General features: G+C 41.8%; 1 protein-coding gene across 1 annotated transcript in view; it reads right to left on the bottom strand.

Moving 5' to 3' along the window:
* Positions 1 to 27,283, bottom strand: part of LOC308294292 (DNA topoisomerase I, mitochondrial) — a gene marked incomplete at both ends in the record, with an annotated part of 86,744 nt that overhangs the window by 22,374 nt on the left and 37,087 nt on the right. The window contains 6 exons of the mRNA XM_080737020.1: positions 5,740 to 5,808; positions 19,210 to 19,395; positions 20,371 to 20,514; positions 23,051 to 23,195; positions 25,334 to 25,521; positions 25,764 to 25,886. Of these exons, the coding sequence (XP_080593146.1) occupies positions 5,740 to 5,808; positions 19,210 to 19,395; positions 20,371 to 20,514; positions 23,051 to 23,195; positions 25,334 to 25,521; positions 25,764 to 25,886 (855 nt within the window). The remainder of the gene's footprint in view (positions 1 to 5,739; positions 5,809 to 19,209; positions 19,396 to 20,370; positions 20,515 to 23,050; positions 23,196 to 25,333; positions 25,522 to 25,763; positions 25,887 to 27,283) is intronic.

The following is a 27,283-nucleotide window of genomic DNA, read 5'->3' as shown; positions in this document are numbered from 1 at the left end:
TCCCCTGTCATCCATTCTCCACAGCTGCTGGTGGAGCATGGCCTCTCACTCTCAAACAGCCTGTTCCATCTCCTCACCTCGCCAGGCAGCCACTTAACCCCTGTCCTCAGCCTCTCCATCCAGCACTCCCACTTCCCTGTCCTCAGCCTCTCCATCCAACACTCCCACTTCCCACTTTCCTCTCACTCACACTTCCATTTGCAGTGGCGGAAGAACTAATCAGGTCATTTTTATTTTTACTCAAGTTAAAGTAGCAATGGCCTGGGCGGCTAGTGTTTAGCAGTCCAGGCACCAATGTAGGATGCTTATGCTCAGAGGTGGAAACCATTTTGTACTTAAGTAAAATTATCAATACGGCACTGTAAATGTACTCCGTTAGAAGTAAATGTCCAGAATTCAAAATGTACTTGAGTAAAAGTATGAAAGTATTGGCATCAAAATGTACTTAAAGTACCAAAAGTAAAAGTACCAAAAGCTCACAACGCGACGCGTATGGGGGCTAAAATGGTTATTATGTTTTATAATATTAGGCTATAATTTATGTCTGCATAGTAACTAGTAACTAAAGTTTTTAAGATGAAGTGGAGTAGAAGTAAAAGTATTGGAAATTGGAAATCCTCACTCAAAAATAGCTTTTATTTCATTTTTTTTATTTTTTTCCTCAGAGGAGGGCTGTGGGCTGGTCAGAAGCCATAGTCTTGTGACATCATCGATTACCAATCCAGCTTATAGAAACTGCAGGCTTTCTATTCCTGAAAAGTTGCAATTTTAAAGTGGAAGCCATTGTTCCCCGATAATAAAAATCTAAATATTTTTTTCAAAAATATTGATTCATTTTTTTTTTTTGGAAAATGATGATGTCACAAGACGATGGATTCTGAACTTCCCACAGCTCTCCAAGGAGACTTGGACTGAGTAGAAAAAAATGGTGATATTTTATCATGAACATTAGTGAGGACCTATTATATGAAGACAGGTTGAAAATTGGTGAACTACTCCTTTAAGTAAAATTACTTAGTTACTTTACACCACTGCTAATGCTGCCTGACAGCGTGTTTTGCGGGTTCGACCCGTGACCCCGACGACCTTCGCTGTGCATCACTCCCCAAAGTCCCCATATTTCCCTCCTACCATTTCCAGTCAGACTATCAATGAAGGCAGAGAAAAGCCAAAAAGAGTAAAACAAAGTAGCAATTACCACAATGTAAAAAATGTACAGTTGTTAACTTGTTACAGACTAGTATTACGTAAAGCCCTATTCATTTATTCAAAAGTATGACAGTATTGGCACCAAAATATAGTTACAGTGCCAAAGTAAAAAGTAATGTGTGTGAGAAGCTGCGTCCAAACTTTTGACTGCTAGTGTATCTATTACACTTTGTCAAAACTTTTTAGAATAGAACACAAGAATAGAACAAGTACAAGTAGTAAAAGCTCACACCGTGCCGCAGTGCGACGTGTTGAACTTGTGAGCCTGTAAATTATTATGAATTATAAATTAATAGGGCTTGTAAGTGCTTGTGTGTTTTGCATTAATAATCAAAATCTGAAGGTAACTAGTAAACAAGGCTGGAAAATAAGTGCTGGCAAATAACTATAACGGAGTAAAGAGTACAATAATCGCCTCTTTGATGTAGCGGCAGAACCGTCGTACAGATCTTTGGGAGGGGGGTCAAGATCAAAGACCTGGGCCCCCCTCGGTTTTTCGCCCGTGCACAGCGCGGGCTGAAAAAATACAGGTTTTTCACGGGAAATGATTCAAAGTAAAAAAAAAAAAATGTTAAAAACAGTTCTACACGGCGGCAGAACCGTTTAGGCTTAATATAATAGGGTTTATATAAAGTATGATGTCTTAATCTTACCTTGGGAGAAAGTTCTTTCACAGTCACTCAAATCTTTCCTACACAAACTAGACAGCTCCTGAGGCAGTCTAGTTGTGATGTACTGCACTCAAGTGAAAGTACCTCAAAACTGCAATTAAGTACCATAATTGAGTAAATGCACTTTCCGCCACTGTTCATTTTTCCCTCATGGATGTACTGTACCCAAGTGAAAGTACCTCAAACATGCAATTACTTTAAGTACCGTAATTGAGTAAATGCACTTTCCGCCACTGTTCATTTCCCCCCACATCGTGCCCATGCCTCCGGAGAGGCAGTCTCTAAAAAAAAAATCGAACCTCTGTTCGAAGTGGAGCTGTGTGTGTGTGTGTGTGTGTGTGTGTGTGTGTGTGTGTGTGTGTGTGTGTGTGTGTGTGTGCAACAGCGCCCCTCCCTTAACATGTGTGGCCAGAAAAGGTTACTGCAGGCTACATACCCGGAGACAGACAGACAAACAGACAGACAGACCCACACACACGGCCACGTATAGGGAGCTCCACACAGCTCCAAAAAAAAGACAAACCAAAAAGGAAGAAACAAACAAACAAAAACCTTTTCCACCTCGCGGCATTCTTCCGTCATGTCGTGTAACCTTTTCCCTGGCCTGAAGAGGCGGCAGGCCACTTATCTCCCCACCGACAGTACCCTCCCCCCTCCTCTCCCCGCGGTCTGGCCTTTCTGGGCCGTCAATCAAAGGCCGTCCGCGGCAGCCATTACCAGCCCACCTCCCACCATCCCCGACATTCCACTGACAGAGAGACGCTACCCTCCCCTCAGTCAGCCGCTCAATCTCTACCATGTCCCACCAGCCCCCCCCCCCCTTCTCTCTGCCCAGGGGTGTCGCACCAAATTCTGGGCCCTGGGTACAAGGATTCACTGTGGGCCCCCCATGAATGTTTTTCGTAGGGGTAGGGGGTTTAACCCGTTTAGACTGGGAACGCATTATTACCCCTTATTTTATGCTTTAACTATTGAAAGAATTGTCTATTTATGCAATATTGCAGAACCATCGAATGTAGTATTGCAATTATACAACAATTAAGGTCATTAAAGACCGGAGAATTAGCAAAGCGACGCGAATAAACAACCTGAAAATTTGAAATATTCAGCCGGCGAATCTTTAAGCATTTGTCTATACACACCTACCGCAACGCGAATATGCATATACAATTAGTCAAATTGAATACAGTCATCTGTGGTGCGATGTTGTCCTCAAATTCTACAATATGTATGGGAACATTTGGCCATCACAACAAGTATAGTAATACACACACACACCTCTCCTCCTTTCCTGCAACTCTCTGTCTCTCTCTCTCTCTCCCCCCCCCCCCCCCCCTCTCTTGCCTGCCTCTCTCTCTCATTATGTGCCTGCAGTCTTCCGTGCCCATCAGTCTGTACAATACAACAGCCCTCCTGGTCTTGGCTGACCAGCTCTGTGTGTCATGTAATTTCACAGCCATCGCTGTTGTTTGACCCTGGGGGTCAGAACATGCAGAACATGACGCACAAGCCTCATTTCCACTCCGGGGGGGCAAGCAGCATCGCTATAGCACCGGGATGATGTCATTAATAATCCCCCACAACCACCCACCCAAACTAAAGGGATCATAAATGTATTGATCCTGTAAAGCAGGGGTCCCCAGGGTATCTCCAGCGAAATGACGGATAGTTAGGAACCAAATGGACCCTTACAGGTCTGTGACTGAGAAAGTTTACAAATGCAGTAAAAGTACTGCGGTGCGAGAGTGCGGGCTGGTAGCCAACACCAACTCGGGGACGGGACTCCTGGATGACTGCACTACCACTCACTCCTGTAGAACAGTGGTTCTCAAACTGTGGGATCGGGATCCCCAGGGGGGTCCCCAAATTATTGGGGGTGGGGGATGATTAACTTAATGTGCAACATTGTTTTCTCACTCAACAGTAAACAAACCAACATAAAGTTTAAGTGCATAGAGGGCATCTGCACATTTCTAAAGTGACAATTTAAAGACTCTTTAATACCTCACGTTGTGAGGCGTTGTGAGCATGTAGATCTGCTATTTTCAGAATAGAACCGTGTTATACAAAATGTAATGCCTGGACGCTTAATGCTCATCAGGGTGGGGGGGGGGGGGTCCCCAGTTAAAATATGATTCTTTTGGTGGTCGCGGACTGAAAAGGTTGAGAACCACTGCTGTAGACTAGAGCATCGGGGTCTATGACAGGGGTAGCCACAGCATGTCTACGTAATAATATTTTGGTGGTAAAAGTACCTCCAAAGTTTACTTAAGTACAGTACTTGAGTAAACATACTCAGTTATTTTTGCACTACTGGCTTGATGTATGCTAATTCAGGCAGCTACGAAGCTCCCTCTCTGATCATCTTCCTCCTGGTGGTTTTATAATCCCCCTCCCTCCCTTTTAGAAAACGTCCATCTGGGTTTCACCCACCTCTGCTTCCCTTTCATTCGCTCTCCTCCTCCTCAGCTCCTTTAATCTCTCCACACCCCGTCCTCATTCTCATTCAATCTCAAGCCTCACACTCGCCTCACCTACACCGCAAAACCCAGTGAGTGTTAATTGAAAAAAACTACTTGCATTTACGCTCCCCCAAAGGGCTTTTCTATCACCAGACTCTATACCTGTGTTTCTCAACCTTTTTTTTTGCATGGGCACACTTTTCATGTCCCAAGAATCCATGGGCACACCAACATAATACGGGGGTGTAAATATTGTCACTGTCGGGAAGAAACCTTGTATCTCCAAGTTTCAAATGTGTACGTTTCTTCACAAAGTAAAGCCCTGCTTCATCATACAAGGCTGTCGCATAACAGTTGTGAAAACAGCAGATCTACAAGTAAACAACGCCTCACGAGGCGTTGTGTGGTTGTAGATCGGCTGTTTTTACTAGTTTAAATCATTTTTAAAATGATAAATACAATACTGGCTTTCAAGCAGTTTCAAGGGGCACACTTGACCCTTCTCAGGGGCACACCAAAGGTCCCCAGGCACAGTTCCCCCAGGCACAGGGGTTCAGCGTCTTGCCCGAGGACACTTCGACATGTGGACGGGAGGAGCCGGGATTTGAACCGCCAACCCAAGGATCATTGGCCAATTATTATCTACCTCCTGAGCCACAGCCACCCATCTGCACACCAGTTAGGCTTAAGGCTATCATTTATTTAATCATCCCCGCCCCTAACGGTAGTTATGCACGCCCCACAAGGCTGCGATTATAACTGAGAGAACCCTGAAGGACTTGTGTTGGTGGGTTATGATTTTTTTCATTTTTTTTTTCATCTCCAACAAGACATCTGTGGTGATTTTGAAGTCACTAAAGTGAGTTGTCAGTCAGACAGACGGAGACCAGTAGTGTAAAATAACTAAGTACATTTACTCAAGTACTGTAAGTAAAATGTTTAGGTGTTTGTACTTTACTTGAGTATTTCCAATTTCTAATACTTTTACTTCTACTCCACCACTACATCTTCGATCCAAATATTATACTTTTACTCCACTACATTTATTTGAAAACGTCAGTCACTATTTAATTTGCTGATACAAATTATAATATTATTAAAAAATACATAAAAAAAAAAAGAAAAAAGCATAAGCCATTTTAGCCCTATTTTATACCGTGGAAAATAGCTGATCTACAAGCTCACAACGTGTTGCATGGCAACGTGTTGTGAGCTTGTAGATCTTCTATTTTCTAACATTTTGTACTTTTGGTACTTTGAGTACATTTTCATACTTTTACTCAAGTACATTTTGAATTCCGGACTTTTACTTGTAACGGTATTTCTATGTTGCAGTATTGATACTTTTACTTAAGTAAAATATGTGAGTACTTTTCCCACCGCAGACAGAGACTCACGTTCAGGCGGTCAAACAGGTCATCACTGGGCTGCTTGTTCTCCATGAAGAGCTTCAAGCTCTTGAACACCTGGGAGGACATGGAGAGAAGACATGTTGCAATTAGAAACAGAGCTACACTTTCTAACCACCTGCCCACTATACCAGGGGTTTTCAAAGTGTGTGACGGGGCACCCTGGGGTGTCGTGACGGCAGTCCAGGGGTGCCGTGAGATAATTTGATAATATTTGGAATTTATTTGGACACTTGAAAAAATATTTAATATCATTTTAAACTTGAAGTACAAAGTTATTGTCAGTCAGTTCTAACCAAAATGGCTGTTATCTCAACGTTTTCCTCGCAACATAATCACTAAAATAGCGCCACTGTCGGGCAAGTTTCAAATGTGTACGTCTTTTGGTAAAGCAAAGCCCTGCTTCATAATACAAGACTGTCGCACAAAACTAGTGAAAACAGCCGATCTACAAGCACACAACGCCTCGTGGTGCGAGGCGTTGTGTGCTTGTAGATCTGCTGTTTTCACTAGTTTAGGAAATTTTATAGATGATAAATACGAAACGGTTTTGGACATACAAGGTTTCCACCCGACAACGACGATATGCTATAAATATAAGGTGCTGGGAGTGAAAATTATAATTTAGGGGTGCCTCGGATTAAAAAAATATTTATGGGGTGCCCTGAGACAAAAAAGTCTGGGAACCCCTGCACTATACCAAGACAGAGACACCATACTTCCCACAGTTCACACACACCCATGATTTTGAAAACATGACCAACGACAAAAAAACACCCATACCTAATGGGAGAAATACAACAATATGCAAACACAGCAGCAAGGTTTGTGAACTGTTGAGATAAAATAAGGCTAGAGAATCCTAAAGACTAAAAACCTTTGAGTGACCCCAAGACCTACTGCACATATAAACAGAGCTGCCAACTTTAAACACATTTTAATGTGAGGCTTTTCATGTGGCCTCCATATATGGCCATTCCCATATGAAGTCCTGTTAGATATGGGCTTAATATTGATGACATCAGGGAACTACATTTATGGGCATAAAGGGGTTCTTTTAGTGTGGTTCCCCTGACATCAGTGATGTCAGAGTGGCAAACCCCATTCTGTTAGATTGGTTCCCCTGACATCACAGTGATGTCAGAGCATGATGTCAACGCAGCAAACCCATAGACCGTAAAAAAGTGTACACGTCCAGACGGAGTCAACATGTGCCGTTTCACATACTAAACTGCGACCTCAGGTCGCATTAATAGCCGCCCTGTGTGTATGCATACATTTTTAACAGTGGTTGGACGGTGATAACTATACAATTGAATTGAAACTTCATTTATATAGCACCTTTCTAGACATGAGCCACAAGGGCTGCACAAACATGAGACAGGCTAATACAAACAAACAAGTGAAGGTAAGATGGCATTTGATCCTGCGGAGTGGAAACAGTGTTGAGGGTCTCTGGAGGAACACATTTCAATTTGCAGACAAAGTGTTGTATAAATAGATGTCATTAAGTCTACGTGAAGACCGTCTGCTGAATCTGATATATTACAGTTTCCAGACAGCATAAAACAACAAGGTTTGACGTCATTTACATAACACCTACCTGGTTCCCGTTTTTTCCCCCCCTTTCTGAATTCCCATAGACTGTTTTCATATCGCGTCATACAAGAACTGTGTTCCAAATTATCTCAGCGGTTTGACTCATATGGATATGAAGAAACAACTGATGGTGAGAAAACGCTAATGTTACTGTCGCCCAAATAGCGAGAGTAGCTCAAAACGAACTTGTGTATCTGCTAGGGCAAAGGGCATTCACGAATAGTGTTTTTTAGTATTCTAATTATTTGACCTCAAAGTCATCGAATAGTCGAATATTCAACAGGACTGGCCAAACTGTCAATATTAAGTAAGCAAGAGGCGAACATTGTGAAAATAGCCGATCTACATGCTCACAACGCCTCGTTGCGAGGCGTTGTGAGCATGTAGATCGGCTATTTTCACAATATTTATCTGTGGAACAGAGTCACATTAAATGTAATACCTACAATTCCAAGTGCTTGTCAGGGTGGGGGTCCCTAGTTCAATTATGTTTATTTTGGGGGTCAGGGCCTAAAAAGGTTTGAGAACCCCTAGTATAGAGCATTAACAAATTCATCCGTCAGGGGCATTGACAACTCATTCTTATGACTTCCTATCTAGCCAAGCTTTATAAACTATATATCTTTTAAAGAGGAAGCAATAAAAATATAAAAATGAGCGAATAGTCAAGTTCGGTGAACAACGTAGAATAGTGACTTTGATATTCAAATATTCGAATATTTGGTGAATGCCCTAGTATCTGCAACTCTTGATGCTTTTGTCTGACTCTGTAGTATTGTCAAGTAGAGCATTTATTAAAAAAAGAAAAAAAAAACTAATGGATGGATACGGAAAAAACGGCAGGCTGATTCTTAAAGAAAAATTGCAAGTGTATAGCAAACGTGTTGTTGGTCATGTCGATTAAGAAAGTTATGAGTTCACTTCATTAGAAAGTGTAAAATATTGTAATTCCCAAGGCATGTTCTCCATTAGTTTCAATTGGATTTTAGAGAATCACGTGATGTAGATCTGTGCTCAGACGTCATGATTTTGCTCGGCCATTCCCAAGCTGGTGGAGGAGGAGGAGTTTTGAGTAAGTAGGATGTTGGAATCTCCGTCTGAATACAACTCTGACAACAGGCAAAATAACTATATGGTGGCATTGGCAAATATTTTCACAACTACCTAACAAAATGATATGAAACACAATAGAAATTGGTATTATTAAAGGGGAGATATAATGGACCCAAGTCAAGTTTCCTTTCTTTTTGTGCTGAGTTTATAAGGCACGCAAAATGTGTTAAAAGAGTTCACAAGCTCACAACCAGGCGGCAAGGAAGCTCCACTGGATTTGAGGCTAAAGGAAGTCATTATCAGCATGCAGTTACCATTAATGGCCCAGCAGTTTTTTTTTTGTTTACAGTCTATGCTTATAACGAATCGTGAGCTTGTATATATCAGCTATTTTTTGCCATTTTTTAAAACCACCATTGTACAGCAAAGTATAATACAGGATTGTGTGGTTAATCAGACTAATCGATGTGGCAATTTGTTGATATAAGAACAAATATATATACAATGGGGGAAATAAGTATTAGATACACTGCCAATTTAGCAGGTTTTCCCACTTCCAAAGAATGGAGAGGTCTGCAATTTTTATCGTATGTATACTTCAACTATGAGAGACAGAATCTAAAAAGAAATTCCAGGAAATCACATTGTATGATTTTTAAATAATCAATTTGCATTTCATTGCAAGAAATAAGTATTAGACACGCCTACCAATCAGCAAGAATTATGGCTCTCACAGAACTGTCAAATATTTTACTATATTCTACACTCATTACCTGTATTAATTCATACTATTGACCCACGTTTTACGTTGTTACCTGTATAAAAGACCCCTGTTCACACACTCAATCAATCAGACTCCAACTTTTCCACTAGGGCAAGACCAAAGAGCTGTATAAGGACCCAGGGAAGAAAATGGTAGACCTGCACATGGCCGGGATGGGCTACAGGACAATAGGAAAACGGCTTAGTGAGAAAGCAACATCTGTAGGCACAATTATTGGAGAATAGAAGAAGCTAAAGATGTCTATCAAGCTCCCTCTGTCTGGGGCTCCATGTAAGATCTCCCCTCATGGGGTATCAATGATCATGAGAAAGATGAGGGATCAGACCAGAACTACTCGGGAGGACCTGGACAATGACCTGAAGAGAGCTGGGACCACAGTCTGAAAGATTACCATACCATTAGTAAGATACTACACCGTGTTGCTGCCATTGATTAAAATCCTGCAGTGGAGCACAGTAAGAATACATGACCCCATCCATCCTCGACTCAATACGGTATCTTTCAGACTGTGGTCCCAGCTCTCTTCAGGTCATTGGCCAGGTCCTCCCGAGTAGTTCTGGTCTGATCCCTCATCTTCTCATGATCATTGAGCCCCACGAGTTGAGATCTTACATGGAGCCCCAGACAGAGGGAGCTTGATAGAGCTTCTTCTATTCTCCAATAATTGTGCCTACAGTTGTTGCTTTCTCACTAAACCGCTTGCCTATTGTCCTGTAGCCCATCGCAGCCTTTGTGCAGGTCTACCATTTTTTTCCCTGGGTCCTTAGACAGCTCTTTGGTCTTGCCCTAGTGGAACGGTTGGAGTCTGATTGATTGAGTGTGTGAACAGGGGTCTTTTATACAGGTAACAACGTAAAACGTGGGTCAATAGGATGAATTAATGCAGGTAATGAGTGTAGAATAGGAGGACTGCTTAAAAAATATTTGACAGTTATGTGAGAGCCATAATTCTTGCTGATTGGTAGGCGTGTCTAATACTTATTTCTTGCAATGAAATGCAAATTGATTATTTAAAAATCATACAATGTGATTTCCTGGAATTTCTTTTTAGATTCTGTCTCTCATAGTTGAAGTATACATACGCTAAAAATTGCAGACCTCTCCATTCTTTGGAAGTGGGAAAACCTGCTAAATCGGCAGTGTATCTAATACTTATTTCCCCCATTGTGTATACTAGAGGTTCGCGGCCCTTCGGGCCGCTCACATCTAGAGATCGCGCCTGCTTTGCAGGCGCTTCGCTCACAGCTACGTTGCAGCAGTGATCCACCCACATACATCCATCCATCTATCCATCCACATCCATCCATCCACATCCATCCATCCATCCTTCCATCCATCCACGCATCCATCCATCCACCCATCCATCCACATCCATCCACATCCACATCCACATCCATCCATCCGTCCATCCACATCCATCCATCCATCCATCCATCCACATCCATCCATCCATCCATCCACATCCATCCATCCATCCATCCACATCCATCCATCCACATCCATCCATCCATCCATCCACATCCATCCATGCATCCATGCATCCATCCATCCATCCACATCCATCCATCCATCCATCCATCCACATCCATCCATCCATCCATCCATCCATATCCATCCATCCACATCCATCCATCCATCCACATCCATCCATCCATCCACATCCATCCACCCACCCACATCCATCCATGCATCCACATCCATCCATGCATCCATCCATCCATCCATCCACATCCATCCATCCATCCACATCCATCCACCCATCCACATCCATCCATCCACATCCATCCATCCATCCACATCCATCCATCCATCCACATCCATCCATCCATTCATCCACATCCATCCATCCATCCACATCCATCCATTCATCCACATCCATCCATCCACATCCATCCATCCATCCATCCACATCCATCCATCCATTCATCCACATCCATCCATCCATCCATCCACTTACTTTACCGTACTCTACTGTACCTTACTGTACTGTACTTTAATGTACTCTACTGTACCTTACTGTACTGCACTTTAATGTACTCTACTGTACCTTACTATACCTTACTGTACTGTACCTTACTGTACTTTGCTGTACTATACTGTACTCTACTTTACCTTACTGTACTTTGCTGTACTCTGCTGTACCTGACTGTACCGTATTGTACTGTACTTTGCTGTACTCTACTGTACCTGACTGTACCGTATTGTACTGTACTTTGCTGTACTCTACTGTACCCGACTGTACCGTATTGTACTGTACTTTGCTGTACTCTACTGTACCTGACTGTACCGTATTGTACTGTACTTTGCTGTACTCTACTGTACCTTGCTGTACCGTATTGTACTGTACCTTGCTGTACTCTACTGTACGACTGTACCGTATTGTACTGTACTTTGCTGTACTCTACTGTACCTGACTGTACCGTATTGTACTGTACTTTACTGTACTTTGCTGTACTCTACTGTACCTTGCTGTACCGTATTGTACTGTACTGTAATCTACTGTATCTTACTGTACTGTAATCTACTGTATCTTACTGTACTGTACTCTACTGTACCTTACTGTACTGTACTGTACCTCTCTCTCTCTCTCTCTCTCTCTCTCTCTCCCCCTGTGCAGCTGTACTGTACTTTGCTGTACTCTACTGTACCTTGCTGTACCGTATTGTACTGTACCTTGCTGTACTCTACTGTACGACTGTACCGTATTGTACTGTACTTTGCTGTACTCTACTGTACCTGACTGTACCGTATTGTACTGTACTTTGCTGTACTCTACTGTACCTGACTGTACCGTATTGTACTGTACTTTGCTGTACTCTACTGTACCTTGCTGTAACGTATTGTACTGTACTTTGCTGTACTCTACTGTACCTTGCTGTACCGTATTGTACTGTACTGTAATCTACTGTATCTTACTGTACTGTAATCTACTGTATCTTACTGTACTGTACTCTACTGTACCTTACTGTACCTCTCTCTCTCTCTCTCTCTCTCTCTCTCTCTCTCTCTCTCTCTCTCTCTCTCTCTCTCTCTCTGTGCAGCTGACCCCCCCCCTTCCCTCTTGTAACCTGAGACCTTGGTGATGATAATGACACATTGGCTCTACAGAGGATTGCGCAATAGGTATTGCGAAATAAGCATATAAACACAAACTATACGGTAAATATGCATTTTGAAAAGATGACATTAAGTCTATTAGGTTCAGTTAATATTTCTCTGTTTTTTCAGTACAATGGTGACTTCCCATCACAACTCGAAGTGTTGCGAATAGGCCGGACAGAAAGTGACTTTCGCGTCTTCATATGGGAGCAGAAGATATATATATATATATATATATATATATATATATATCCCCACTTGCTACTTGATTATTCGGTTGTGCGTCTTTATAAATTACTGGTTTCCAAATATTGGTTTTGATATACTTGCGGTTAATTGCCCAGCCCTATCGGTCAGGGCTCTAAAGATAACCACAATTATAGATGACATTTCCAATAACTCGTTAGGATTCATAGCAGCTCCCCTTGCCAAATAAACCAGCTATAAATTATGCAACCAGTAATTAGTGTTAACAGATGTGTTGCTTTCAAAATCCAGACTGACAAGCACACACAGATTTGCATGGGAAAAGGTTTTCCTAGAGCAAAATAAAACTAAACAAAAACACACACATAAAAAAATAAACTAATAACAGCATTTCAGGAGCGAAATGTAAATTTGCGTCTGTCTGGCAAGCCTCTGAGAATCTGTTTAACCCTTAAGTTCTGTTCAGATTCACTACACCTTCGTTCTGTTCGGGTCATTTTGACCCGGGGGATATTTGGTTTAAAAAAAACAACACTAATATAAATTTTTACTTAACAAATCATCATGATACATTGACTTTGACTCAATACCAAACAATTCATATGATATATATGGTAAATGTTTGCATTTCTGCTTTGCTATATCACATTAAACACTGAACGAGCTAGGCGTTTTTACTGATTTAGCTGGAATTCATGTAAAAAAACTACTTCATTTAATACTGGGCAATATTGCTCATGCTTATAGGAAACAATGAAAATCAGACAGGGGGGCTTCGGAAGGGGGGTGTTAGAAGGGGGGGGGGCTGTGTGTCTGTGTTTTGGCACAATAATGTGTATTTCTGTGCATAATTATGTGCTTCCGGGTCAAAATGACCCGAACAGCACTTAAGGTTCAAAAAATATGAGGGGGGTGTAGCATGGGTGTAGTGCAAAAATATTTTTTTTACACGTTCATCTCAGAAGAATCTTTAAGGCCAGTGAGTTTCAGGTGGGAAAAATTTAAACTTCTACCTTTTTTTTTCAAATGAAAATGTAAAACGGGTCAAAATGACCCGAACAGAACTTAAGGGTTAAAGTGAGCTTTGGCCCAGACTGCTTTAACCTGTTTAGGTCTGAGGCAGATAAAAAAAAAAAAAAAAAAAGGTTCTAAAAATGTTCAAATTTGTGTTATTACAAAAATATAATGTTGCTAAAATGTCGTCACCGTCAAGCAGAAACCTTGTATATCCGTCAAATGTGTATGTTTTTCTCGTAAATTAAAGCCCTGCTTCATCATACAAAAGTGTCGCACAAAAGTAGTGAAAATAGCAGATCTACAAGCACAACGCCTCGCGATGCGAGGCGTTGTGTGCTTGTAGATCGGCTATTTTCACTATTTTAAACAGTTTTTTTTAATAATAAAAAAAGGAACGTTTTGGACATACGAGGTTTCCACCCGACAACGACAATATACTTGTACATGGCAGCAAAAAACCCCAAAAGGTGTTCCCGACGTCATGAAAGGTACAGCTACAAAATGAGGTTCTCGTCCAAAACGTGTTAAAAGAGATATATGTATGTGTGTGCCTGGTGTTTCTTCGTTTGTGTGCGCACATGTCAAAATTAAGAAATTGAAAAACAAACCCCCGCGGCGCCAACTGCGCACGCATCACAAGCTGTTCATACACGAGCAGCTGTCCTCGCTACGGGGCCATTTGATAGAGTCATTCACCGTTCCACGTGGTGTTCAGAGTGAGCGATGGAGCGCTTCACTGTGGCTTCGCGAAAAACACCAACAAAGAGCCAAGAGACGCATCTTTGATACGGTTCAACGGTCAGACGGACCAGCTTATGTGGAACCAAAGTATTCCCCTGTGTTTCAGACAACAATGACTTTAAGACACTGTTTTCCCAGTCTAGACATATTGACAGCACACAATGCCCACCCGGTAGAAGTGTTGATTTTGTCGACTAAAACTGTGTTTGTCGACTGCATTTTTTTCACTGACGAAAACTAAATGAAAACGAAATAAAAATTAAGCTGTGATGACTAAAACTAAGACTAAATATATATTGACAATTTCGTCAACAAAATAAAAAACAGACTAATACGTTAGGGAGGGACCAGTGGAGAAGAGTCATTTTATGTTTGGTTGCTCTCAGGTGTTGTGTGCTGAAAATAGCCGATCTACAAGGTCACAACGCGTCGCAGCGCACAACCAAGTGTAAAATCAGTCATTACGGTGCCATCAAGGCCTGCCAAAATACATTTTAGACGACTAAATCAACTGTAGATTTAGTCGCCTAAAATCTTATGATATTTAGTCGACAAAAATTTTACTAAAACTAAAACTTTTCAGGTGGGCGACGCATTTGTCTGCCATTTAGTCTACTAACGGTAATAATCATTTACTTTCCACGTTGCTATAAAAGGGGGAAAAAATAACAAACACTTTGAAAACCCCTCTCTTCCATCCTCCCTTCCCCGCCTTTTTCTTTTTTTTTTATCCAAGTGACATTTAGCAGCAACGGCTCCCCAATTTCCTAGGGAATTAAAGATGCTAAAATATGCAAGTGAGTAATTAATTTGAGTGAATGTGTTGCTTTTTGAAGACACTCATTTGAATAATTACACCTTCTGCCAGGAAGCAAAACTGTTTGGCTGTCAGGTGTTAGCATTTCTATCTTCATCCCAAACAGAGGGCCAGCGTGGACCCGTGCTAGAGGTGTTGACAGCAATGTCTGTGAGACACATTAACCCATTATTGAATGCTTTAACTATTGAAAAATAGCAGATATACAAGCTCACAGCGCGGCACCTGCGAGCTTGTAGATAAAAAAAAAATCTAGATTTTTTTTGCAAGTCTTTGAATATATCTATTTAAAAGTGAACAATTGTAACTCAAATATTTGCTTCTGGGGGGTCCCTGGAACAACATATTTTGAGATGGGGGTCCGTGGCCAAATACCTGTACCCGTAATTGCCGGACTATAAGCCGCTGCTTTTTTTTCCATGTTTTGAACCCTGTGACTTATACAATGGCTTATATAGAGATTTTTACAGCAAACGGCCAGTTAGTTTTACAATGGTCTTAAACAAGGATTTATATATAGATTTTTACAGCTAACGGCCACCAGGGGCGCTCTAGCGGGAAGCAAGGAGGACACCTGCGGCTTATAGTCAGGTGTGGCTTATATAATTATGTAAACATTAGTTTTTTGTTCTAAATTTAGCTGGTGGGCTTATATTCAGGTGCGGCTTATAGTCCAGCAACTATGGTAATTTCGGGGTCTTTGACGTGAAAAAGTTTGAGAACCGCTGATTTAGAGGAAAGATTTAGAAGTCGGGTCAAAGATATTCAAAAACGTGCACACATGTTCCTTTTTTTTTTAAATAGCAGATCTACAAGCTTGCAGCGCGGCAGTCGGTGCCGCGATGTGAGCTTGTATATCTGCTATTTTTCAATAGTTAAGCACAAAATAATGGTTAAAGTGGTTAAAATCTTAACGCGACTCAGGCGCGTTCCAGGTATTTGAGGGTTAAGCACACGCATACACACACATCATCATCATCAACATTTTAGGATAGTGATTTTATGAAAATTACGGTCTGAACGCAATCTGTTTTGGGAAGGAGGGGGGGGGGGGGGTAGTGTTTTGGGCCAAAAACAATATGAATATTTAATGACAGACTACGTTTAGCAGTCAGATCACACACGTTAACTTCTAAAAACAAATTGAAATGGATAAAACCAAAAATAGACGATCTAGAAGCTCGCAACATGTCGTCGTGCAATGCATTGTGAGCTTGCAGATCGGCCGTTTTCGGTGCACTGGGTTGAAATTCTAACCTGAATCCTTACCTCTTAAAATCTGTTACCATAAAACTATTTATACATATATTCTTTTCTTTGTGTGGCCAACAAAAATGGTCCTCACAACGTCTGATTATCAAAACACACAAACATAATTACAGTGGACGGCTGTTTGCCATACAGACAGCATAAAACTGGAAAAGTTGCCAAAAAAACAAACCAAAAAAAAAAAATGTAATTTCTGCAAGACTCCCTGCCATTCTGCATTATGATGTTGACTGACATGTCCAATATTGTGCCTGCTGGCGTTTATCAATTATGCTATCACCTGCCAACAGTGGGTGGAAAACTTAAATTACTTTCATGTCTTTGGTAGCACCCACATTAAAGAGTTTTAAGGAGAGTGGAAGTCACATTGCTTTAAGCATAAAGCGAGGAGACATGAATACATTATGAATCAGAATATTATGAGACGTCTGCATCAATAATATTCTTGCCTTTTTAACTGCATATTGCAGTTGATTCGTTTCCTGCGAAATATCAAATGCTGCGATTTGAGGCGAGAATAAAGCACTAGATGCAGCTGTAAACATTTATGACATTTGAAGTGTATAAATATGGCACATCTTTTGAGAGGGCAACAGGTCATTTTAAATAGTGGAAACTGAACTAATGTGGGGGAAAAACAGTGCCCAATAATATATTTTGACACCATCATACATAACTATTGTTGATGTTGGTGCTGCTGCCACCATCAACAGATGACATGGCACCTATGACACCTTCAAGCTACTAGGGCATTCACGAATACTGATTTTTAGTATTCGAATTATTCAACCTCAAAGTATTCGAATAGTCGAATATTCGAACTGGCCAAACTGTCAAATTGTCAAACTGTCAAAGTAAAAGAGGCGAACATTGTGAAAATAGCGTTGCGAGGCGTTGTGAGCATGTAGATATATAATATTTATCTGCGGAACCGAGTCACATTAAATGTAATACCTACAATTCCAAGTGCTTGTCAGGGTGGGGGTCCCCAGTTCAAATATGTTAATTTTGGGGGTCATGGCCTAAAAAGGTTTGAGAAGCCCTGGTATAGAGCATTAACAAATTCATCCACCAGGGGCATTGACAACTCTTTCTTATGACTTCCTATCTAGCCAAGTTTTATAAACTATAGAATTTTTAAAGAGAAAACAATAATAAAAAAAAAGACGTGAATATTCGACTTTGGTGAACAACGTTGAATAGTTACTTTGATATTTGAATATTCTAATATTTGGTGAATGCCCTACAAGCTACTTTGATTTGACATTCCATTCGGAATGTCCAGTGTGCAGTTTCCATAGTCAGGGATGTTTTGGGGTGCCATGTCATCTGCTGGTGTTGGTCCTCTATGTTTTATCAGGTCCAGAGTCAACATCGCCATAAATATCCACTCTACGAGCTCACAGAGCTTGTAGATCTGCTATTTTTGGCTAATGTGCCCCCTCCCCCCCCAAAAAAAAAAATATATGGATGCTGAGGTTCAAGTGATTAAACCCCCACGGAAAGAGGAATCCAATGTGCACCCTGAGGGGTTTCTTCACTGCCCGTCCTTGGAACTTTGTGCTTCTGCCATCCTGTGTGTGCGTACACACGTGCATGTGTGCATACATACACACACACATGCATGCGTGTCCCTCTTGTATATCAAGTGTGTATGTGACCTTCTCCAAGTTTTTTGTATTTCTTCTCTTTTTAGGGCTAAAATGTGGTTTTCTGAGTGAAATGTATTGGTTTTTATATCTCAACTTAATTGCCTTGTCCTTTCATGATATTCTCGGCAACTGCGCCGCATTAACTCAAAGGCGGAATTGAATTTTACAGGCGAGCCGGAGTGCAGAAATTATTCAAACCACCTGAACGTGTGCACACATGTGTGTTCGTGTGTGTGTGTGTGTGCGTGCGTGTGCGTGTGTGTTACGACCCCAAGATAGTCTATGCAGTGTTTCTCAAATGGGGGTACGTGTACCCCTAGGGGGTACGGGGGCAACTGGCCACATGCGGCCCCCACCTCCATTTAATGCGGCCCACAGGTTAATACCGGAAAATGTATATATTATTGATTTCAGCTGTTACAATTCCAAACATGACCTGCTTTAATTCCGTTAGTAGCTTAACTCATCTGGTGCCGATCCCGAACTAGTTCGGCTTTATTTCAATCCAATACAATCTTTTTTTTATTAATTCACTTACCCCGAGCTGCTTGTAGAGTCGGGGTGGTCCTGGCTCGCTAGCCGCTAGCCAGCTAGCCGTTCTACTCTGTCCGACGATATATTCCATTAAAAATGGTTTAAAATACATTTTTGAGCTCCCCAATGTTCACCCGATGTTCGGCGCCGCTTCCGATGAGTACACGAGTGTGCCGATCCCGAAGTAGTTCGGCTTTATTTAATTAAATGAATAAAATGATAAGAGGCCTTCTGAAGCCTGGCTTGATTTTTGTAGCTACTAGCCGAAAGCTAACAACGTCCCGGCCGGCCGTAATTTGCGAACGCAATCGCCAATCTCCGCCTAATCCAATGAAAGACCGCATCTTTAAAGGCTTATATCTCTTTTTTGTGTTTTAGGGAAGCGGCGCAAGGTTTATTTACGGCGAAATCGCCCAAAAATGATCTTTTAGATGACAAAATGGGAATAGCCATTCTGTTAGCATCTTCATCCGGGACATTTCCATGCTGTGCATGAACGTGAGCACGTCAGGTCCTGGAAGCTGAAGTCCTGGAAGCTAAAGCGCTCGCCTATGAGAGATGCGCTGGCACTCAAAGAGTTAATGACTAGTATAGTAGTATTAAAGTGTATTTTTTTTTATGTCCAATGTATTTGTATTTAGGTTCATACTGTAGGGGGTACAGAGAACATGGGAATATGAATATACCTTCTTAATGACTGGGACCTTGTTGTAGTAGCGTATGGAATCTTTTCCCAGGAAGTCAAACTCCACCACGTTCTCGTTGCCGTCCAGCTTGTCGTGCAGGGTGATGTGCTCCACGCGCAGCGAGCAGCAGCCCACCGTGTCCGCAGACTCCCCCTCCTCCTTCTCGTTACCCGCTCTCAGCGCCAGCTGCGGTGCACAGTGACATGATTTATTTATCAGGGCTGGTGCCAGCAAAAAGCAGCTTACCTTTGCGATGTTATAGACCTTTATCTACTGATAATGTTCAAACTAATTCTTTTTTACAATACAACGCTCGTATGTGTACTTTAGCCGAGCTGGCGGCAAAAGGCAGCCTTATGCAAAGAATTCATGTGAATTGGGCCGATTCGCTTGCCATACATTCAGAGCATAGAAATGCATTTTCTAGATCAGATCCACAGAAAACAGCCAGGAAGTGATTTGGGACTCCATTATTGCTAACGTGCGGTGGATTTTTGAGAGCAGCATTACGGGAGATGTTTTTACTGAACACGGCGGCGCGACCCCTCATCAGCTTACAGTCATCAGACAAGGTAAAAAGAACGAGCCGTATTGGCAACGAGCTGGGTTGAAAATTGGGGCGAACGGGAACGTCCGAAGCAGTAAAAGAGTTAAAGGTCATGTGCCATAAAAAATTGAAATATATCGTCGTTGTCGGATGTAAACCTCGTATCTCCAAGATTCTAATTTGTACGTTTTTCGCGAAATAAAGCCCTGCTTCATCAGACAAGGTCGTCGGACTTTTTAATACCTCTAAAATGACAAATTAAACATTGTCCAAATTGTCCAATATATAGAGGCAGAAATTGTGAAGATAGCCGATCTACATGCTCACAACGCGTTGCGAGGCGTTGTGAGCATGTAGATCTGCTATTTTCACAATAGAACTTTTTTTCTTTTTTCAACTTCGACTTTCTCTGGTGGGAGTCGACTTGTGTAATGAAGTCGACTGAGTTGACTTGTCGACTTTTTCGTTAATGCCCTAGTGGAAACGGTTCGCATGCAAGAACGAACTAAGGTTGCAAGAAAGTTGAACCGGCACTGGTTCTGGAAAAGGTTCTTTGTCGGTGGAAAAGGCCTCAGTTTGGGAGCTAAGAGGGAGCCAGCAGTCTAGACACAGACCTTGTCGATGAAGTAGAGGGCCACAGCTCTCTGACGTGTTCCCATCTGTTTGGACTTGAGGTCCATCTGGTATTGGTTCCGAATGGATTCAACGCAAGTCTTCAGCTTACGAGCAATCTCGTACTTCTCCCAGTCCTTCTCTCCCTAGATGGAGCGAGAGAGAGAAAGAAAGACAGAGAGAGAAAGAGATGCATTTATTGATCCCACAGAGGCACATTCGGATATTAACATTCGTTTTCCTCGCAACATAATCACTAAAATATCGTCACTGTCGGGCAGAAACCTCGTATCTCCAAGTTTCAAATGTGTACGTCTTTTGGTAAAAAGCAAAGCCCTGCATCATCATACAAGACCGTCACACAAACTAATGAAAACAGCCGATCTACAAGCACACAGCGTTGTGTACTTGTAGATCTGCTGTTTTCACTAGTTTAATACATTTTATAGATGATAAATACAAAACGAACGGTTTTGGACATACAAGGTTTCCACTTGACAACGACGATATGTTATAAATATAAGGTGCTGGGAGTGAAAATTATAATGTAGTGCCTCGGATTAAAAAAATATTCATGGGGTGCCCAGAGACAAAAAAGTTTGGGAACCCCTGCAGTTGACATCCATAGATTCTACCTGGAATTGGTGATCCCTAGAATAAGAACGCTTGTTTCTCATAATCCAAGGTACAAACAAACACTTCCTTCTCCACTCCTGTTTGGAAATGATTGGATTTCAGGTTTGCCAAGTTGAACATGAACGTTCATTCAAGCAGTGCAGTGTGAAACAGCACAGTGTGTCTTCTTCCCATGCGTGTGTGGCTGGGTAAACAGAAGAACCACAATAATTAATGGGATTGTGTTATCATGTCTTTGCTCCATATTCTGCTTTGTTTGAAGACATGAAATCGTTTAAAAGACGAAAGACACCAACCGTAACGGCCAGACGCAAGCGCGCGCACACAAACTTCTATTTGGTTCTCAAACATTTTCATACCAACAAAAAAAACCTGCATTTGGCCATGGACCCCCATAAGAAAAGATTTGTGATACTGTGTATAGTTACAATGACATGCTTTCCCAGCTTTAATTGGTTAAAATAAAGCAATACACCACAAGGGGTCATGGTTTACCAAGCCGTAATGAACTCAAGGTAAACCAAAATAAACATGAAGATTTTCACTCTCATACGACCATACTGTAGACACGATCACAATAAAGACAGCTCTAACCTTAAACTTAGGTGTTGAATATACCGTATATTACTATGGCTTTTATACTGAACTCCTGTAGACCTGTACCATTTGTACACTAGAGTTATGGGGGTCCTTGAAATTAAAAAGTTTGAGAAGCACTGCCATAGAATAAAACGGAGAAAGGGTGACGTACGGTGTTCAAGGCTTATGCATAATTTGAAGGTGCTGTTTGGCTCAGAAAAATAAGAAGAAAAGAGAGAAAATCCAGAGAGAAAACTAAAACGAGCACAAGGCACTCTTCATAAAGTTAAAAAGCTTTAATGTCAGGCTAGTTTCGAATGGAAAGCCTTGACCCAAAGTTGGCCCTCATCAGGGCAGACAAGGACAGTTTTAAAAATTAGGAAGGAAGCCCAAATAAGCAACTACACTTTAGAAACAAGCACAAAAAACCCTTTCTACCACTTTTTCTAGTCAAATGTTCAAATACTGTATTTTGATTGGTTTAAAACAGTGGTAAATAGGACAACAACCCTCGGAGTTTTAACATTTCCAAGATCAACGCGCCTCCCAAACAACCAGTCAGAACACCTTCCTTTACCGACCCCATTTCCTTACCGTGAGCTGATTATTGAAAACGTAGGTGGTCCGAGGTCGTCCTACGTTTACTAACGTTACTATCGTCATTTACTATTCGCCGATTTATTCCCTTGGATCCAATGCAATCCGCCAACTTTAAAGCCCCTTTTATCTGAATCTATGCTTTTCTGGAGCCAGCCTCTATTTGCCGCAAAATAACCGAAAACTGTGCTTCTAACATGCGTTAGCCTAGCTGTAATGGAAGCTAAATCCATGCACCTCAGCAGGAGTAGGCGCCATTTTTTTTGCAAAGACATTTGATAGAGTGAAAAAATACTGTATCAAGTACGTATATTATAAGTACCTTTTACCAATTATAGAGGGTTTAAATGGTACCGGATATGCAGCTCGGCAAATAAAAGGTGAATTGATCCCAGTGCACGACGGAGGACGATATCGCGATAAATTAAATCTCCACGATATGATTATCGTGAGTGTTTTTTATCATGATAAACGATAATATCGCTTATCGTCCCATCCTTAGTCAGGTTGTGGTTAGGGCTGTCACGATTATGACATTTTACATGACGATTAATTTTTGTTTTTGTTGATAATTACATTTCTGTTTGGCTTTTAGGCTTTGAAGTTGCACATGGTAGATATGACACATAACCTAAATATACAAAGAAATTACTGACATATTTGACAACTTACTACTTCAAAAATAACATTGATAGTGGAAATAGCCGATCTACAAGCTCACAACGCGTCGAGATGCAACGCGTTGTGAGCTTGTTGACATTTTTCAACATTCACGATTATGACGAATATGACAAAATAATTGCGATAATGTCAAATAATCACGATTAGACGATTATGTAATAATTGTGACAGCCCTAGTTGTGGTTCTACCTTGAGTTTGGAGCTGGGGTTGAGCATGATGTACTTGATGGCTCCCTGGATGTTCTCTGTCCAGCTGGCCAGCCACGTCACCGTGTTGTCATGACGCACCTCCTTCCAGCGATGACCGGCCGGAGCCACCGGGACGTTGGACCCTCTGTTGGGACGAGGAGGGAGTGGAAAGAAATGAGCATCTGTGTTGTGTGACAGCTGTCCAGCGTCTGTTTTCAGAGCGCCATGACCTTTTTTTTCAGAGCTCAGAGCTCACAAAGCTCGAATGAGTTCCACTTTTCAGAGAGCACTAGTATAGGGGTCTTCAACTGGGGGTCCGGGACCCCCTGTTCAGCTCACAACGCCCCTGTTCTGCGAGGCGTTGTGAGCTTGCAGAAAGGCTATTTTTGGCAGAGAGTTTTGGAGTAGAGGGAAACAAGAGCAGACTAAGTACAGAGTGAAAGGTCAAGTTTATTAAGTATTGACGGTTCAAGTGGTTAAATATTTGAAAACATGAACTGACATGGATCCAAAATACACTGATGATTGTGCTGTTAAATGACACTATAAGGAATCTATGAAAAGGTTGTGGGTCATATGCACAGCGAGGAAGCAAATGTTTCACATTTCCCAAATTTAAAGGAGAATTGCAGTCTTCCCACATTAATCTGATGTTTTGATAGACACAAACGATCTGTTCTTTTTGTTTTTTTTCATCTCGAGTACTTAGCAGCTCTGACAGCGAGTAGTTGATTTTAAGCTAAATCGCTTACTTGTATCGCTCGACGATTTTTTTTTTTACATTCAACTTTCATAATGGCGGAAATGTCTCCAAAAAGTTTTGACTCTGAAGCTGCTGTAAAGAGGTTAACTGCCATTAGAGCCCACCCCTCTAGCTAACTCGCTAGACCAGGGGTCTTCAACGTTTTCAAGCCAAGGACCCCTTAGCTGAGAGAGATGAAGCAGGGACCCCCTCTACATATTGTATAAATGTGTGATGCCGATTTTCATAGATTTCATGAAATCCTTTATTTTCCTTCAATAATTTGTTTCTTATTTTTATCGGGTGTAAAGGACACTTTTTCCTTTACAATATGAGAATGTAAGAATAACTTTATGCCTACTGCTGCGATACATTATGATTCAAATGTAAAAACTAAAGAAAACAGACATTGCATACTTCAAACTGGGAGCCACAGGAGAGGGCCTACGAGCCACATGTGGCTCTAGAGCAGCAGGTTGCCTACCCCTGCCCAAATTGCTGTGCATCGCATCCATCAACACATTTTCACTCCCTATTAGGGTTTCGGAGACGAGATGAGTGACCAACATAACGCAGACTTATTTCCTTGCTAATGAAAGGAGGTTCAGTAAGCCAGAGTCTAACCCATAAGACCCCTCTCTCGAGGGACTAGTTGGAAAGCAAAACCCATCGTACAATAACAGCCATTTTGGAGAGAAGTTGGGTCTTTTCTCATTTCCTTCACAGGTGTTACTAATGACAAGAAGTTTGCGGCCCTTCGGACCACTCGCATCTAGAGATCACGCCTGCTTTGCAGACACTTACAGCTACTGTACATTGCAGCAGTGATCCAACTGTTATGGCCATATATGGAGATCTGTATCCGTCAGTCCTTGCACACTTGCCCACATGTCCCTAGTACCCAGTATTCCAGGTTCCCACCTCTCCAAGTGCCCACATGTCCCAAGTGCCCAGTTGTCCAGGTGGCCACCTCTCCTGTATGGTGCCCTGCACCACACAGTAGGCACAGTAGTCCGGCCCTGCACCACCTACAGGCTAGTATTTGGGGAAGATTTGGGAACATTTTGTGATTATGATAAGTAGAGACATCTGAAGGTGGGAAAGTAGATGGTCAGCAAGGCAGATGCGTTACTGATTTTTCTATTATGTTTTTTAGACAATTGAACAACTGCTTAACGTAGAGTTACATATGGACAAAGAGACACTATTGCTGTGGTACTCATTCTGATTAGGTAGAGAGATACTAATGAAGGCTCTGTTCCATTTCCGGTCAAACAGAGTCAGAGTGCTGATATTGTGCATGTTGGCTCTCTGGAAACAGTGTTGTACCAATGGGTCTCAAAGTGTGGTCCAGGGACCCTCATGGTTCTGAGAGTTATGGGGGTCCTTGAAACAAAAGGTTTGAGAACCACTGTGCTACATGAAATGGAACAAGAGTCTTCATTAGTATCATTGGTAACACCTTTGAAGGAAGTGAGAAGGGACCCAACTTCTCTCCAATATGGCTGCTGTGCATATAGCCCATTCATCTCGCGTCTCACTTGGTGCAGTTGATGATGACCTCCTCTGGCTGGATGCGCTTCTTCAGCATGCCCTGCTTGGGGTGCTCGCCTCGGCCACGGAACAGCCCCGGCGGCTCAATCTTGAAGTTGCCGATGCGCTCCTTGTGCTGGTCCAAAGTACAGAAGCCAAACTCGTCCACGATCTTCTGGTTGGCCTCTTTTAAGACCTGCAACAGCATGCAGAACAACTAGGCCTGTCACAAGTATTACATAATCGTCTCATCGCAATTATTCGACATAATCGCAATTACTTTGTCATAATCATCATAATCGTTTCCATGTTGAAAAATAGTGGACAATAGCAGATCTACAAGGTCACAACGCGCTGCGACATGTTGTGAGCTTGTAGATCTGCTATTGGTACAGTATACAGGTACACACACACACAGAACTAGAATCGGAATCTCACCAGTTTTTCCTCCTTGCTCATGAGCTTCCTAGCCTCCACCTTGGCCTTGTGATAGGCATGCATCTCTCCAAAGTCACATTTGTCCAGATCTTTGATCAACTTCCTCTCCTCGTGGGTCATCTCCTAACACACACACACACACACACACACACACACACACAGTGAGACCAACACAAACATGGAATACAGATTAAAGTTCACACAACACAACACATCAAGCAGGAGTCTTCAACAGGGGGGCCCGGGACCCCTAGGGGTTCCTCAGAGTTACTACAGGGGGTCCTCCAAATCTCTGTGTGATAGAAACTTTTTTTTCTCCTCTTTTAAATTAACCACTTGAACTCTAGCGTCCATATTCTGAGAACTTAGCCAAAAAAACATTTTTTGGCTAAGGGGTCTGGTGTAGAGGGGAAAAAGAGCTGACTAAGTACAGAGTGAAAGCAAGGTCAACTTTATCAAGTATTGACAGTTCAAGTGGTTAAATATCTGAAAACACAAATTGACATGAATCCAATATACACTGATGATTGTGCCGTCAAACGATGAAACTATATGGTATCTATGGCTACAGGGGGTCCCTGCTTCATCGTTCCCTCGACTAAGGGGTCCCTGGCCTGAAAACGTTGAAGACCCCTGATCCAGACAATAATTGCTGTGAGGATTAAAGTTAAGAGTAGTTCCGATACCTGTATCCAAAGATACCGCCAGATACGGCTTAAAATGCCTTTTATCTGCGGAAGAATCTATGCATTAACATGATGCAGTGTATTTTATCAGGTGATGATGGGTCCATTAATGCTGCTAAACAATTCTTGTTCATTTTGAAAGATTCGTTTTTAAGTGTATGTTGCACTTCTGTTTTACACAGTTAATGTACTATTTAAATGTCTTTGTTTTACTCAATTGTGGCTGCATTTTAACCATTCATTAAATACATTGTTATTTATTCCTAGATTAGTTTGATTAACTGTTGCACCCCCTTGCTCATTGTCGCTATCCCCACACCCGGTACAAACCATTTCTATATACCAGGGGTCTTCAACAGAGTTACTACAGGGGGTCCTCCAAATCTTTGTGTGATAGGAACTTGTTTTTTCCCCCTTTCTTATTTTAACCACTTGAACCCTAATGTCCATATTCTGAGAACTTTAGCCAAAAATAGCAGATCTACATGCTCACAACGCCTCGCACTGCAAGGCGTTGTGAGTTTGTAAATCGGCTATTTTCGGCAAAGAGCTTTGGAGGGGAAAAAGAGCAGACTAAGTACAGTGAAAGGTCAAGTTTATTAAGTATTGACCGTTCAAGTGGTTAAATATCCGAAAACACACCTTGACATGAATCCAAAATACACTGATGATTGTGCTGTCAAACAATGAAACTATATCTATGAACAGCTTGTTGGGGTCCCTGCTTCATCTCTCTCTCTCAACTAAGGGGTCCTTGGCCTGAAAACGTTGAAGACCCCTGCTATATACTCCTGCTATATACTCCCTGTACAATCAGTTCCCAAGGATGCCAGC

The sequence above is a fragment of the Nannobrachium achirus genome, assembly GCF_963921795.1.
Source record: "Nannobrachium achirus genome assembly, chromosome: 11".
NCBI lineage: Eukaryota > Metazoa > Chordata > Actinopteri > Myctophiformes > Myctophidae > Nannobrachium > Nannobrachium achirus.
This window is presented reverse-complemented; position numbering and strand designations above follow the sequence as displayed.